The following is a 17,309-nucleotide window of genomic DNA, read 5'->3' on the forward strand; positions in this document are numbered from 1 at the left end:
TGAAATTTGTTGGAAATTTCACATTGCTAGTCAAGGCTCTTCCTCCCGGAGTGTCTGTGCTCCCGGGACCTTCCATCAAGTTCTGTTGTAAGCCTGGAAGCCGGTCTTCTCTTCACCAACTTCTCCTCTGTGGACGACGGTTTTGAAAAGAGAATTTGCAGGCAGCATTGTAGCGGGGTTCTCCATGTTCTTCTTCGGGTGTGTTGGCCTTGTTGCCCATCCCGCCCACCCCTCATGTTCATTGCCTTTAGATATATAAATTGTTATATGAACTCCTCTGCATCCTGTGATGTACAAGAAATTAGGATTTTTGGCATTCCTGTAAAATCCATTTTCTTGGAGTAGATCCCAGGACACAGAGATCCCACCCCCTCCGCATTGCGTGCTAAACCCCGCCCCCCCCAAAATAAAAACAAACAAAAAGAAAACACTGAGGCTTGGCTGAGAGAAGTTCTGCCGGCTTTTCACCTTCAGGTGGCAGCATAACCCAAGTAGTCATGAATATGATGCACCCCATATATTCTGCTGTCCTCCAAAATGATACATTGTACAAAATCCTAATATTATGTATGGTTAAACCCTACAGGGCAGAAATCTACATATCCCTCTCCAGAAACATGACTCCACAACATCATATATTATTTATTCTACATTCAGGAATAAGACAAATTCTTCTTCCATTCTTCATTCAATGTTCAGTTCTGTCAGTGCTTATTACTACGACTGCAAGCCAGGCGGCGATACGACCTCCACATCAATCACATCCTGATTAAGGGATATTAGCATGTCCCGGATCCACGGGAAAAGATCCAAGACCTCCATCCTTACAACAGCCATCTGTGGCCCTTAGTTATGCTGATTGGAGGTTCCTTCGAAAAGTAACACCTCCCCCGCAGCAGATCAGCGCGCCATGCGATTCGCCCTCCAGTGAGCTCCCTTATCTTAGGCTACAGCCAGCTTTCTAAGGTGAAGGTCTTGGATGTTCCCACAGAACCCATTGAAGGAAAAGCACCACATGAGGAAGGTCAGACTTCACCGCAGAAGATGTGGATCTGGGAGGTCCCCGTTGCTGGTTGGGAGGGGTAAGTGCAGGGTGATTTGTGCACCTCCCATACCATTAATTAGCTGATGGAGTTCCCTGCCATCTTCTCGTATAGTGATATCAAATGCTGGAATTATTTTCCTGGCTTATAAAGTCACATCTGGCCTACCGAAGAAATTCTGTGCCACATAGGACTGCAGGAAACGTCAGAGGCCCAATGAGGAGGCTGGCAGTGGAAGGGCTTCAGATGAAAATGAAGGGGAACACGTGAATAGGAATAGCTCTGGATGACCAAGTAAAAGCTAAAGGGGTGCAGATAATGTCGAGAGATCTCAGTGCCATTAGCAAGTGGAGACAACTCAAGGGCTTTGTGATCAGGTATAAGAGAGGACATTTCAGAAGCTCTATAATGAGGAGACGTCTTCTCATGGGCTCCGTAATGAGGAAAGAGAAATCAGGCATTCCGTTTTGGGGGGGAGGGGGGGAATGACACTCCAGGGGCTCTGTGAGGAGGGGGAAGACAAATTTAAAATGGCTTTGGAAGGGAGGGGGTGGAAGGAAATCTCAGGGGCTCTGTGATATGGGGAAATGTTCCTTTGGAATACTGGCTGACCACAAGGGATCGGTCCATCTTGTATGCTTGGAAAGCAGGCAGTCTCTGTCAGCTGGTAAAACTTTGTTAGGTTGCATATGATGGATGGTAGTTCATATCTACAATAAAGAGGTCCTCATCTACTACATGTGGAGCCTCCAGGAAGAAAGGAGGACACACAGGCCTCCACCACCAAGGCGGGAGGATGGCCATTGTTGTGAGGTCAGAGCGCCTCCTGGCTGCTGCTCAGATATTCTTCTGCCCTCCGATGAGACTCCAGCGCTCGGATGGTGTAGATATCTTGAGGAAGATCTGATCTCTTCAACAGAATCTTCTGCTCCTGCGGGGAGTTGTGCAAAACCTGGAGGAGGAGATGAGAAGACACGTTCAGAGGGAGGAGATCACTGCTGAGAAAGAAGGAAAAGGGTGGTGAAGGTAAAGGCAAATCAGTGCAGCCCCAGAACACCCAGTGATCCCCACTATGACCATCAATAGGCTTCATAGAACAGAGGTCTGAGGTTTGTGTTGCTTCTACAAACATGTCTGCTTTACTATGGGAAGTAAATAATGGCATGCCGACATTCTTGTGAAATTTGTCTGACATTTTCGGCCCATGAATTAGGAATGAATGGAGCTCCATGCTACCAACTTCTGTAAAGAACAGGTGGATGGTTAGTAGGAGATCTTTGGTTGCTATGGGAACACGCAGTCCTAGCCTCTGAAGAAAGGACAGTATGATCCATAGCAACGAGCTTCTGCCTGGACAGAGGAGCCGACAGACCAGGAACATTTCTCCAAGCTTCCTAAACACAGATTTAGTCATAAAGTTTATATCTGGAGCTCTAATGCCGCATACACACGACTGGACTTTCCAGCAGAAAAGGTCAGATGGAATCATTCCATCGGATATTACCCTCATGTGTGGGCTTCATCAGACTTTTTTTCTTCAAAAATTCTGACGGACGTAGAAATAAAACATGTTTCAAATCTGTCAGAAGGAATCAATTTCTATCGGGAAAACCGTTCGTCTGCATGCTGGTCCGACAGACCAAATACGATGCAAGGGCAGCTATTGAACTTCCTTTTATAGTCCCGTCGTACGTCATCACGTTCAAAACAACCTGACTTTGGTCCGTTCGTGTGTGGGCAAGTCCGTTTGGTCGGAACTCCGTCGGGAAGACCCTTTCTGCCGGAAAGTTCGGTCGTGTGTAATAAGTTTTGCATTGTGAATCTGAAAGAACCATAAAACTTTACAAACTCCCAAAATAAGGCCCCTTTCACACTTGGGACTGCAAAGTCACATGACAAGTCACATGACAAGTCACACCCCGTGAGTACCATTCATATCTGTGCGACTTCAACTAATCCCTGAACTACTTTGGCCTGACTTTGATGCGACTTGAGCTCCATAGACCTCAAGATTACAAAGGCATTGCTTCAAGTCGCATCAAAATCGTGGCAAAATCACGCGACTTTCAGGTCGCAGAAGTGTGAAAGGGGCCTAAGAGAAAAACTGATGTTTATTAGAACTGTGAGGACAGACATCATTGGGCCCAAAGAACCTACAAGAACCACCAGTAATGGGATGACCCAACATCGACCAATCAGCTGCTCTCTCATCTCCTTTCTTCATAAACCACCAACATTCATTTCCATCCGCCAAAGTCATCATTCCACCATAGAAACGGCTTACTCTAAAGACGTCCCTGGACCTCAGACAGTACAGTCTGCGTTGGGATTGCTCGTTCTAGATTACTGGGGTCCCATTGTGAAACGAAGGGAATTTGCACGCTTCTCTCCATTTAGCGATCCTCTGATGCACATCTTATTTGTTTATTTTATACGCCTATCTGGCCACCAGGCATGGTCCTGCTTGGGATGGTTACGGTAATAGCAAATCTCTGTATGTTATATTCCTACTTACATGCATATCCCTCAGTGCAACATATGAAGGGTGGGGGAGAGGGGGAGGGGGAGTTTGCCTAGCTGCATTCAGTCGTATGGCCGGTTACTTTCCTATTATTATTCTCTCCACTGTGGGAGGATCCATGAGCCTTGAACATACAATGTAACCATCTAGGATGATTAAGTCAAGTGAATGACGAAACATGTCGGGGCGTGGCTACTAGGTAACAGAGTGAGAGGAACCATTGGATGGCTCACGTCTATCTTCACCAAGGTGCTGGCGAGGCCAAGGAGCGGTGAGAGATTTAAAGAGTATGTATCGCATACCCTGAGTCCGCTAAAAATCACCAATGCTTTGGCAATCAGCTGTGTTAAAGTGTGCTGTGGCTTGACTTATTTGGCGTGGTTACAAGTTTTTAAATGTGAGTGTAACTTAAGAGGATCTTCTTATGGGTTATTAAAAGTTTTTTTTTACGGTATCACGCTATGGGAGCATTTCCTTTTTTTTTTATTTCATGAGAGCGTTCTGTCTATGAAAGTGTCAATTGGGTCCGCTTTTCTCCCGTTGAAAGGAAGGATTGTATGCCTGTCATCCACATCCCTGCAAAAAGGGTTTGGAAAGCGACTTTCTGCCAAACACGTTGGGTGTGAGGCTGATTTAGTCGGTGAGTTAATTCACATAAGGGGGAGAGGAATCACATTTCACTGCGGTGTGGTGAAGGAAAGGCGGTTTGAGAGAAAAAAAAAACACTGATCAATATCGCTTGTTAAAGTGAAATATGTTTTGGAGACTCCCGGACTTTTGCAACATTATATGAACACTGCATATGCTCTGCAATACTCCCCGAGGAGTGTTTAAATGTATAGTGTGAACTATCACTTCTTCACTGGGGTATTTATTTTTATTTAATGTTTATTTACTATTAATAATTTTTTAATTTTTATTTATGTATATAATTTTTCTGATGCACTTTGTAGTATAATATTTAGTGGTGTAACAGTCACTTGGTTTAGCGCCACGTGTTTCAATTATTTATAATAGGAACAAATACACAGAAATGACTCGTGATTAGTGGGGGAGGGTTCTTTTGCCGGAAGCACAGTGGTAAATACACAGGTGAAAGGGCATTAGTGAGTGTATTATTGATTTGCAATGTAACCATCTAACTGTTCGATTTGAATATCAATAAAAGCCTTTGTAAAAGAAATGAAAGGAAATTAGGAATCTGATAATATGGTATAACACCGCCACCCCTCCCCCTTTCCCTGTCAGAGGTGAGATGGCGAGAGCGCCGATGGCTGCCTGGTGGGTCATATGACCTCTTGGAAGCCCCGCCCCTTTCCTGACATTGAAATAACACAAATATAAACCTGAACTTTGCCAGTCACTCGTACAATAAATCCTTTCTTCTCTATGGTTTGGCCTTTGCCAGACTGAACCCCGGCAATGAGTCTGGAAGCTCCTCTCTATCCCGAACGAAGATTGTCCTCTGAAAACCTCCGTCCTTCTGCCCCCGCTTCGGCACAAAACCCCTGCCCCCCCCCCCCCCCCCCGCAGCCCAAGGTCCTGTTCATGCAGGAGGCACTGGGAGTATTGGCGAGGAATTGGCGCCTCTCTTTCTGTAGGAAAGGAGATGATTTGCTTTCATTTAAAAAAAAAAACTAAAGTAATAAATCAGCTTTAGAGACAATACTTTACTCTGGATCCAAAACCCCCGCCCCCGCCCCCCCCCCCCCCCCCCCAGTACTTTCTCATCACCAGATATCTTCAGTCTGATGACCAGCATCATTTAAACAACTTCATTAGAACCCGGATCATCCCGGACCTGACCTCTGTCTGTCACTGGACAGGGAAGGAGCGTCCGCACAGTCATGAGCTCATCTGTTACTCTGCTCTCTCCTCCTATCAGCATGCTCCTCATCACTACATTAACCAATTGTCTCCTTTTGTTGCTTTGTCCCAACCCCCAACTTGTCCTCTGCTGCAAGAGGATAGCAATTCAGATTCAGGTACTCCTGCTTGTGTATAAAAATAAATCTAAAGATTTAATAAAGACAGAAGTACACTACGCTGATGTGCATGTTTTATTTCGCTTTTAGGTTAAATACACTTTGTTTTATACGTGCTCCATATTTACTGTACAATCCTTTTCTAGAGTCTATCGAGGGACACCTTCGGGTTATGCTGCCACCTACAAGAGGCCGACATCAGAGGAGGATTGCACATCCACCTGGCAGAACTATGAGAAGAAAAAAACAGCCGAAGCAAATCTGGTAATTAGTTATCGATGCCAAGAAAGCCCAGAAGCGTAGTCACAGGCCGAGTAGAGGCCACCTTGACAGGAAACATGGAACGGAATCCTTGAAGCCATTATCTGGAATGACGGTCTGAGCCACCTAGAAATGGTGGAAGGAGAAGCCGGAGCCCATTATACCGGACTCTGGGATTACAAAGAGGGAATCAGTCTTCTAGTAAGAAGTCATGGCTGAGAGGTGGCCTTCCACAGACCACATCCAGACTACTGAAGCCAGGCAGAGCGGCAGAAGAACAAGGTTCTAGCTGAGGTGCAAGGCAGAAGCTACATTAGGCTAGAAGGAAGTCCAGGGTCTCTGCACCATCCTGTCCCTGTGCCGAACGTGTCCCATACAGGGTAGGGCAGCCAGACACTCGCCTAGTAGAAGTCTTCAGTACAAGGAACACCACCTTGGGGGTGAGAGAGGAGTGTCTGCAATGAGCTGAAGCACAGTAAGAACCAGATTAGAGACCCCAAGAAGCTACAGGGAAATGGACTGGGAGAGATACATGGGGACCCCATCTACAAAAAGGTCCCTATGCTGGAATGAAAGGTGAGCAGTCTCTCTAAAACAGAATATAAAGGGGAGAAAGCCGACCTGTAATAGTGCTGAGAGTCAGACGCTGGTCTAGACCCGGGGACAGGAATGAGAGAATATGTCCCATGGAAAAATAGCTGGGGGGGTGTACGCCCCTAGACTCACACAAGTATTCTTTTCATGTCCGATGATTGCTCTTAGCATCACAGAGATCAGACTGACATCTTCAGGTGAGGACTGGGCAGGATTATATTGCCACCTTCAGGTGAGGACTAGGCAGGGTTATATCGCCACCTTCAGGTGAGGACTAGGCAGAACATGTAAAACCAGCAAAACTGCACAGCACCGCCCAGGGGGCGGTCCTACCGGCTATATCCCCTCACTCTGCTTCCTGCAGCTCAGTTCGACATAAAGCAGTACAAACAGAAATAGGAGGGGAGGGAGCTGTGTCCGTCAATGTACAAAAATCCTATTTTCTCTTTCGTTCATTGACAGACACAGCTCCTTGAAATCTTGCCCTTAGGGACGTCCCCAAGCAGTGTCAAAAAAACAAGGGGTGGAAACAGCAAGAAATAACTTCACTCACAAGAGGAACGCCTCAAACCGAGGAGTTGCCACCTTAAACAGCCGCCAACAAAACCTGTGGTCAAAATATGCATCCACTGATGCGTTTACAACAAACTCGTAACTTAATGAACGTGTGAATTGCAACCTTACACAGCCGCCTGCAAAACCTTGCGACCAAAGCAAGCATCCGTAGATTCGCTCACGTCAACTTTGTAAAATTTTGTGAAAGTGTGAACGGACGACCAAGTCGCCACCTTACACACCTGGGAAACAGCCGCTTTGATGTCGGAAAGCCCAGGAGGTTCCAACTGCCCCAGTGGAATGAGCCGTGACAGGAAAGGGGGGCATAACCCTGAACCACGATCTGTCTGATCCACCGAGAGATGGTGGCCGACGAGACCGCCAGGCCCTTCTATGGACTATTCACTGATACAAACAGCGAGTCCGACCTCCGAAAAGGAGCCACAGCAGACAGATACACCCGCAGAGCCCCGACCACGTCCAAGGAATGCAAAGCAACTTCTTTCAGATGTGTCGGCTTAGGACAAAGATGGTAACAAGATGTCCTCATTTAGATGAAAGGCCAAAACCACCTTTGGAAGAAACGAAGGCTGCAGATGCGGCACCACCTTATCCTTGCGGAGGACTAAGTAAAGAGACTTGCATGACAAGGCCGCCAACTCAGAAACCCTCCTGACAAAAGTAAAAGCCACTAGAAAAAATACTTTCTGAGAAAGACTCAACAAGGGGATATCCCTAATATTTTCAAACGGCGGAAGCACCGAGAGCACCACATTCAGATCCTACGGAGGCAGCGGTGGACGAACCAGAGGGGCTACGTGTCGAACCCCCTGAACAAAAGTACTCACCAATGAGTGAGTCGCCTAGGGACCGTAGAAAAAAACCCAGCTAAGGCTGATATCTGCCCCTTGATGGTGCTTAATGCAAGTTTCTGATCCACTCCTCACTGCAAAAACAGCAGGATCCTGGAAAAAGGAATAAGTGTGCAGATGCCACTCCATCTTCTCACACATGGATATGTGAGCCTTCCACGTACAATGACAGATCTTCCGAGAAGATGACTTCTGTGTCCTCAGCACTGTGGAATTTACAGAGTCTGACAGACCTCAGTCCCTTAGCATCTGGTTCTCGACAGCCATGCCGTTAAAACCAGCGACGATAAAGCAGGATGAAGTATCGGACCTTGTGATAGACGGTCCTCTCGTATCGGCAGCCGTAAAGGAACATCCACCACCAGTGGTACTAGGTCGGTGTACTAAGGACGCCGAGGCCAATCTGGGGCAATCAGAATCACCAGAATCCCCTCGGTATGCCACTCTGCGAAGCAGACGTGGTAGAATTTTGAGTGGGGAAAAGCATAAATCAGCTGATAATGCCCCCATGGGGCCAGCAACGCATCCGCCCAGGGGACTCTTGTCCTGGACACAAACCTCTGTACCTTCCGAGAGGCCAAGGGATCCACATCTGGTGTGCCCCACTTTAGTCAAATTAGCCGGAATACATCCGGATGCAATGACCATTTCCATTGGTCCAGCATCTGACGACTTAGGTAGTCCACCTGCAGCTTAAAGAGTCTTCAACTTGTCTGAACGGAGAAAAACTCTCGCTTCTGAGGAGTCCAGCAGTAAGCCCAGGTACTCCAGGGTTTGAGTCGGCATCAACGCCGATTTTTTAGGTTCAGTACCCAACCAAACTCCCGGAGAGTTTGCATGGTGATCGCTACATCCTCCCTTAATTCTGAGGCGGAAGCTGCTCTCAGAAGGAGGTCGTCTAGGTAACCCACAACTGTGATCCCACGTTGCCTTAGCAACGCCAGAATTGGGGCAAACGTTGGGGCCAAAAGGGAGAGCCACAAATTGGTAGTACTCTTCCCCCGACTGCAAATCACAGAAACCTCTGATGCCTGAGGCATATGGGTACATGTAAGTATGGGTCCCCAATGTCCAAGGATGCCAGGAAGTCCCCCTGATGGAGTGCAGTGACCACGGAGCGAACTGATTCCATCCTGAACCTTTGCACTTTCACAAACCTGTTGAGGACCTTGAGGTCCAGGATTGGACAGACCCCTTCCTTCTTTGGGAGAACAGATTGGAGTAGAAACCCTGAAACCTTTCCAGTGTTGGTACAGGTACTATCACCCCGCGTAGCAGCAGGTCCTGTACTGCCCCAAACAGGGCCTCCCGAGGAGCCAGAAGATGAAGGTTGGAGGGAAAGAATCTCTATCTTGTATCCTGATGAAACCAGTTTGCAGACCCATTGGTCGGACAGTAGGGAGGTCCACCGAGCTGCAAACTCCTGAAGGCGACCCACCACCCGAGAGCCGCGTGGGGGCAAACCTTCATGCGGTAACACTTTTGCTCACAGACTTGTTTGGCTTGCGAAACCAGTAACGTTTTTGTCCTTCAGCAGGCGCCTTGTCGGACTGGGAATGCTTATCTGCCGACCCTGGCGGGTGAAAAAGCTGTTTCTGAGCGTGGCTCCTTACCCTTCCTGGACTGTGGGAGCAACGTGCTCTTCCCAGAAGTAACATTCTTAATAATATCATCCATGGTGGTTCCAAATAGCCTTCATCTTGAAAGGGCAAATCCGCCAGTGCTTTTTTAGATGCCCGGTCCGCAGACCAGCATTTCAGCCAAATCAGGCGCCACAGCACCACTGCTGATACTGAGGCTCTAGAGAGCAGGGGGACTGTATCCAGGGCCGCATCACAGACATACTTAATGCACCAACTGGTCTGCTAGTTCTACGCAGACCGGGGAAGTTTGTTGCTTCTCCAATTCAGGGTGCAAAAATTTGGCCCATTTAGTCAGCGTCTGCGACACCAAGGCCAGCACAGGTCATAACGCAGACCCCACCACCGTAAACATGGACCGGGCCAATGTCTCAGCCCTCCTGTGGGCAGGGTCCTTGAAAGCAGGAGTTCCTTCTACCGGAATCGTGGTTACTTTATTCAACCTGAATACTGGGGAGGGGGTCAACGACCGGAGGAGACGCCCATTTTTTCAAGAAGCTCTCCTCAAAAGGGTAACGCACCGCCATTCTTCCTGAAAAAGTCATATACGGCAACACGAAACACCTTAGGCGTGCGGGCCGGTTTGCAGCACCCAAAAGGGACAGCCACCTCTGCAGATGTCCCTGCTGCATCCTGTATTTTTAGAGTATCCCACACCGCTGTGATAAGTGCTCATACTATTACTTTTTCCTGTGCTAACCTGGACAAGGAGTCATTCTCACTGTCCGAACGGTCCTGTTCCGCATCCTCTGACACGTCACAGCGGGGCCCAAGTCTGAATCAGAGCCCAGACGACGGGGAGGGGGGGTAGGGGGGCATTTTTTATCCCCCTTGCGCCCGCACGCTGCCTCCACCCTGGCAACAAAGGACTCTAGGACCGCTGACAAAGCATCCATAGGCATCGCGTTTTGTGCAGGTGAGCCGGTTGCAATAGCAGGAATCTCTGGGGAAGAAGCGCCAGCTTCTGATGCCATGCTGACCCACAAGGCAAGGTACACAAAAATTCCACCCTCCTAGCTGCTCGCAGACTGAGGGGCCCCCCGCAGGACTCACCATCCTGACCGAGTACTGTACAGTGCTGCCGCCGTCTGCTCTGCCCTGTGTCAGTCACAAAGTGCTCAGAGTAAAAACCACGCTGTTCTGGAAGCATACAGTCAGCAGTGCTAGAGCTAAACCGCGCTGAGGCTACAAAAAAAATGGCCGCCGGCCGTTCTAGTAAGGAAATCACAGAAAAAATGGCTGCCGAACCTACTAGAATATGCCTGACAGCAATATACTAAAGCTACTGGAAAATGGCCGTGGCACACTTGGCGGCCTCCCCTCATGGCAAACAGCCTGAACATCTCGCTGTGGCCAGAAAAAGACAGGGAAAGAAAGACCGGACCCTGACAGCCAGCGTAGCCCCCCCAACAACGCCAGGAGCCCCCCTCGGAGGACCCCCCCAGCCAGGTACATGCACTGCACCTCATGCCCAGTCACACAGTGGCCTCAGCATGGGGTGGTAGGAATGAAAGGAAGGGAGAGAGGAAAGGGAGAGTTGAGAGACCCCCTAGTCGACCTCTCAGGGAATGCCCAGCTGCTCCATCCTGCCGAGGCAGGGGTAGCCGTACTTACCCCTCCTGTTGGGACTTCTGGACGCATTCCACCACAGACCCATCACCCGAGCATTATGGGGTGGCTGTTGGCCAGGGCACACTGTGACACGGACAGCAGTAGCCTAGTCATATGTGTGCCCCGGAGCATTACGCTCACCGGCCGCCCCCTGAACCAGAAGGGGCATGTCGTGGCTGAGCCAGTGCGTAGCTAGGGTCTGCACATGCTTAATGGCCAGGCTGAGGAGACTACAAGGATCTATATTATCCAGCCTCTAACCCAGCCCGGCTGTTGATTGTAGATCACAGGATCAAAATTACAAAAAAAAAAAGGAAAAATTCCCAGGACCAATGGTCCCCTCAGGGAGCCGGAACCTTCTCCTACACTAGGCAGAAAAAAACTGAGCTGCAGGAAGCAGAGTGAGGGGATATAGCCAGAGGGACGGCCCCCTTGGTGGTGCTGTGCAGTTTTGCTGTTTTTACATGTTTTACATGTTCTGCCTAGTCCTCACCTGAAGGTGGCGATATAACCCTAAGGCCAAGATTTAAAGGAGCTGTGTCCATCAATGAACGAAAGAGAAAAGTATATTACCGGTAAAACAGAAATCTCAGTTTCTTTATCGCCAACATAAGGTAGCATACTCAACGGCTCAAACATCTACTATGACCCAAAAACCAAGTCACAGATTTACAAACTTGAGCTACAGAGCGTGATGTGGAATGCCCAGGAAGCACCGACACTCCTGGTAGAATCAGCAGTCACTGAAAACTGTGGAACTTCGCCCTTCAGACCGTAAGATGACAGATAGATTTGGAAGCGTGTGACCTTCTTTGGGGCTTCAGGAAGCACAAAGACGGAATCCGACTGACAAATGGATGTAATCACCCCCCATGTGTGGGGATTAGGACAAAAATACAGCAACACAATGTCCTGGCTGAGATGGTATAGTGGCGGCTTAAACCATAGAACTGGTGGATCACCCCGGATGGTTCCTTACAGGAAAGGGCAGCCAATTCCAAAACTGAGACAAAGTAACGGCAACCAAAAAAATAATCTTCACTCAGAAGGACTAAAGGAACAGCCTGGATGGGTTCAAGCAGAGATTTCTGCAATACAGAAAGTAACAAGTTGAGGTCCCATTGAGAGTCATCACAGTCCTGACTGGTGGAACAATATGTGTGACGCCTAACACAAAGGCACACACCAAGGAATGTGAAGCAGTCTCTGAAAAAGGACCACCATGGCTGAAATCTGACCCTTGATTATACTCAAGGCCAGTCCCAGATCAACTCCAGATAAAATCCAGGATGGACCTATTACATATCTGCAGGGATGAAATTCTCTAGCCTCACTAAGTTAAATATGGTGGTAAATCTTCATTAAAGTCACCTTCTGAGCCTTCATCAGGATGGAAATGAATGCAGAGACTCCCGTGTCTCTGAAGACCCCGGCCTCAAGAGCCTTGCTGCTAAAACCAGCAACTGTAAAGACGAATAGCAGATCAAACCTCGAGGCAGAAGGCCAGTTTGATTCAGAAGGGTCCAAGGGTCGTCTGCAATGCTCACAATGTAAGAATACAAAGTTCTCCAGGGCCAAGCCAGGCCATTTAAAATCACTGGAATTGCTTCCATTCAGTGAGGTAGAGACCAGAACGGTGGGAAGGAATAAATTGGGTAAAACAGGTCCCACAGTGCCACCAAAGCCACAACCGCAAATGCTCGAGGATAGCTGGTCTTGGAGAGGAACCTGTCCAGCTTTGCATTAAATCTGGATGCCAAAAGATCCACATCTGGGGTGCCAGGATCCAAATCCTGTAATATTTGGAGTGGAGGACTTGGGGAGCTGTAGCTTTAAATTAGTTTGGAAGAAAACTCACAAAAAAGTCTTTTTGGTCACAGATGAACTTTGACTTTTGGGTTCTTCGGGAGCAGATTCCTCAGAAAAGTCATCTCAGAATCCCCTTCCTACTGGAACAATCCCATCTTCCTCATCCTCCGTTTACAGGGAGGGGGGAAAAGAGGGGAAATGCTTTTACTTGTAATCAAGGTGGTCCAATTTGGCAAGAATTACCAGCAGGGACTACACCAGAACATTCAGAAATGTATGTCACAGGATCACTTAGAGGTCCAATCTTCACCCATCAAGGCAGGCTCTACCACTAAAGGCCTCCAGAGACTCGACTCCCCAGCTGGAGATCACTACCCTGCACCTGACCTACTGGTTCTAAGGCAATTAATCACTGTAGAGTTTACTGTTCTGTAGTGTTCAGTGCCAACCAGCAACCTTACAGGCTGTCCCCTGCGTGTCCGGTGCAGAGTCCGGGTACCAATCTTCTGAGGATTGAACAGCTGTAGGCAAAATATCCTGAAGAAGCCACTTAATCCCAGATGGAATCATTGAGAAGCTAGAGCCTGCACAGACATCACCTAAACAGTAGCAAAAAACAAAACAAAAAACAACTGAGCCTTGCCTAATGGGGAGAGGTTATGCCAAGGAAGGGACTTTCTGCCTTTTTTTTGCCAATGTCAGATTGCCTGAAGATGGCAGCATAACCTGATCTATAATGGATATGAAGATGTCCTGTGTGCTGCGATGTACGATAATGAAATTGAGTTTACCTCTTTCGTGGCTATACCATCTCCCACTCTTCTGGGAGATGGTGTCTTTGGGAATTTGTGCCCCTTTGTGAGGTCAGATACTGATGTTGGATGAGAAGATCGGGCTCACATGTTGGGTCCCCAAAGGTGATCAGTAGGGATGAGGTCAGAGCTCTGTACAGGACACTCAAGTTCCTCCACAACAAACTGGTCACACCATGTGTTTATGGCGCTGGCTTTGTACACGGGGGGCACAGTCATGGGGGAACAGAAAAGGGTCTTCACAAAACTGTTACCACAAGGTTGGAAGAGCCCAATTGTCTACAATGTCTTTGTATGATGGAGAATTGCCAGGACCCTTCTCTGGAGACCCCTGAACAATGGAGACCTCTTCAATGGGTTCAGGTGTCTCCAGTAAAGGTCCTGGTAATCCTCCATCATACAAAGACATTGTAGACAATTGTGCTCTTTCAACCTTGTGGTAAGTGTTTGGTGAAGACCCTTTGCTGTTCCAGCATGACCCCCCCCCCCCCCCCCCCCCTGCAAAGCCAGCTCCATAAAGACATGATGTGGCCAGTTTGATGTGGAGGAACTCGAGTGTCCTGTACAGAGCCCTGACCTCATCCCTACTGATCACATTTAGGATGAATTGAACGTTTTACTACCTTTGCCCACTCAACTAAAGTAACAGTGGTGAGGTCAGGTACTGATCTTGAATGAGAAGACTTGGCTCACCATAGGTGTTCCAATCCATACCAAAAGGTGTTCAGTAGGGATGAGGTCAGGGCTCTGTACAGGACACTCAAGTTCCTCCATGACCTCAAACCTACTTAACAGGCTTGGGATGAGAAGAATTATTTGAGGGCAAGTACCGATGTTGGATGAGAAGACCTTATACCAAAGGTCTTGCAAAAGTAGGGGATGCGGTTAGAACTCTGTACAAGAGACTGGAGTTCTTCCACGCCAAACTGGTCAAACCATGTCTTTATGGCGCTGGCTTTGTACACGCGGGGTACAGTCATGCTGGAACAGTAAAGGGTTTTCACCAAACTGTTACCACAAGGTTGGAAGAGCACAATTGTCTCCAATGTCTTTGTATGATGGAGGATTACCGGGACCTTCACTGGGGACACCTGAACCCCATTCGTTGGAGGGGCCCATATACATCCGGCCATATAGTGTACATTGAAGGTTGATGCAGCAGAGGAAGGGATAGGTGTGTGTATGGAGGAAATGGGGGTGCTATGAATGATGAAAGGGTTCAGAGGTTAGGAGGTGTTAAGGGAGGGGAGGACCAGTGGTCACCTGCACAGCCTCAGTCTCCATTGTCTTCTTCAGGATCTGAATGTCTTCAGTGGTCGGAGTGTCTGTCTCCATGGAGCAGATCAGACTGAGTGCGGGAGGAGAATTAAACATGGAGTACTGCATGTAGCGGCCATGATGAAGAGAGACAGAGAGACAGATTACAGAAGAGTAAGTCACTTTATACATACAGAAGAGAACATCACATTCACCATGGAAAGGGCCAGTGTCCCCAATACAGAGCTTTCCATGTTGGAGGATCCTGGGAGGGTGAACTGCCCACAATGGAGAGATCCCCTCACCAGTTCCAAGTCCTTTCCCATGCTGGAGCCTTCAGACCACAAAGCAAGGGAGTCTTACTTGTCCTGCTGCATTCTGCGTTATGTAAAACCAATGCAGAACCCAGGTGGTGGAAGGAGCATGGAACTCAGAAGATTCAGGCAGCTGGTGATCTACCCAAAACTGAACTGTACCCACCACCCATAACCAGCTACCTGCGGGTTTAATCGTGCCATTTCCTCAATGCGATTCCACATCTCTGCCCGTTCCCTACCACGAATCTTCACCCTGAAAGAGAAGAAAAACTGAGACTAATCCTCTGGCAGAGAGAACCCCTCCTGGACACCTTCAATCCTGTATTCCCATCCCCCTTTCCACTACCCCCCCCCCAGTGTACAATAGAACCTGCCTCCCCCAATATTCCCAGTCACATGACATACAGTGGTAGATGGTCCCACTTCTCCTAATACCCCCCTACACACACACACACACAAGACCCCCCACCCCATATACACAGACCCCCTCCCAATATACACAGACCCCCCCCCCCAATATACACATACACACCCCATATCCTCCCATGTACATAAGTATGACAGGCTTCTCCCATGTAAATAAGTATGACAGGCTCCTCCCATGTACATAAGTATCACAGGCTCCTCCCATCAACATAAGTATCACAGGCTCCTCCCATCACAGACTCCTCCCATATACATAATTATCACAGGCCCCTCCCATGGAAAAGTATCACAGACTCCTCCCATGTACAGAAGTATCACAGGCTCCTTCCATGTACAGAAGTATCACAGGCTCCTCCCATGTACAGAAGTATCACAGGCTCCTCCCATGTACAGAAGTATCACAGGCTCCTTCCATGTACAGAAGTATCACAGCTCCTCCCATGTACAGAAGTATCACAGGCTCCTCCCATGTACATAATTATCACAGGCTCCTCCCATGTACAGAAGTATCACAGACTCCTTCCATGTACAGAAGTATCACAGGCTCCTCCCATGTACAGAAGTATCACAGGCTCCTCCCATGTAAAGAAGTATCACAGGCTCCTCCCATGTACATAATTATCACAGACTCCTCCCATGCACAGAAGTATCACAGACTCCTCCCATGCCACAGAAGTATCACAGACTCCTCCCATGTACAGAAGTATCACAGGCTCCTCCCATGTACACAATTATCAGACTCCTCCCATGTACATAATTATCACAGACTCCTCCCATGTACATAATTATCATAGGCTCCTCCCATGTACAGAAGTATCACAGGCTCCTCCCATGTACATAAGTATCACAGGCTCCTCCCATGTACAGAAGTATCACAGGCTCCTCCCATGTACAGAAGTATCACAGACTCCTCCCATGTACAGAAGTATCAAGGCTCCTCCCATGTACAGAAGTATCACAGGCTCCTCCCATGTACATAATTATCACAGACTCCTCCCATGCACAGAAGTATCACAGACTCCTCCCATGCACAGAAGTATCACAGACTCCTCCCATGTACAGAAGTATCACAGGCTCCTCCCATGTACACAATTATCAGACTCCTCCCATGTACATAATTATCACAGACTCCTCCCATGTACATAATTATCATAGGCTCCTCCCATGTACATAAGTATCACAGACTCCTCCCATGTACATAATTATCACAGGCTCCTCCCATGTACATAATTATCACAGGCTCCTCCCATGTACAGAAGTATCACAGACTCCTCCCATGTACATAATTATCACAGGCTCCTCCCATGTACATAATTATCACAGGCTCCTCCCATGTACAGAAGTATCACAGGCTCCTCCCATGTACAGAAGTATCACAGACTCCTCCCATGTACAGAAGTATCACAGGCTCCTCCCATGTACAGAAGTATCACAGGCTCCTCCCATGTACATAAGTATCACAGACTCCTCCCATGTACATAATTATCACAGACTCCTCCCATGTACATAATTATCACAGACTCCTCCCATGTACAGAAGTATCACAGGCTCCTCCCATGTACAGAAGTATCACAGACTCCTCCCATGTACATAATTATCACAGACT

General features: G+C 48.1%; 1 protein-coding gene across 4 annotated transcripts in view; it reads right to left on the reverse strand.

Annotated features, from left to right (window-relative positions):
* Positions 1 to 622: 622 nt before the first annotated feature.
* The window catches only part of LOC143989371 (serine/threonine-protein phosphatase 2A 56 kDa regulatory subunit delta isoform-like), a 93,268-nt gene continuing 76,581 nt past the window's right edge, over positions 623 to 17,309 (reverse strand). The window contains exons 12-14 of one of the 4 annotated variants that reach the window (XM_077489471.1): positions 15,458 to 15,530; positions 14,967 to 15,083; positions 623 to 1,995 (exon numbers count right to left, since the gene is read on the reverse strand). In XM_077489471.1, the coding sequence (XP_077345597.1) occupies positions 1,858 to 1,995; positions 14,967 to 15,083; positions 15,458 to 15,530 (328 nt within the window). In that variant the 3' untranslated portion in view covers positions 623 to 1,857. The remainder of the gene's footprint in view (positions 1,996 to 14,966; positions 15,084 to 15,457; positions 15,531 to 17,309) is intronic. The other 3 variants (XM_077489473.1, XM_077489472.1, XM_077489474.1) reach the window with 3 other exon arrangements.

Source organism: Lithobates pipiens, unplaced genomic scaffold, assembly GCF_037356315.1.
Source record: "Lithobates pipiens isolate NorthernLeopardFrog02 unplaced genomic scaffold, aLitPip1_a1.2 Scaffold_18, whole genome shotgun sequence".
Classification (NCBI taxonomy): domain Eukaryota; kingdom Metazoa; phylum Chordata; class Amphibia; order Anura; family Ranidae; genus Lithobates; species Lithobates pipiens.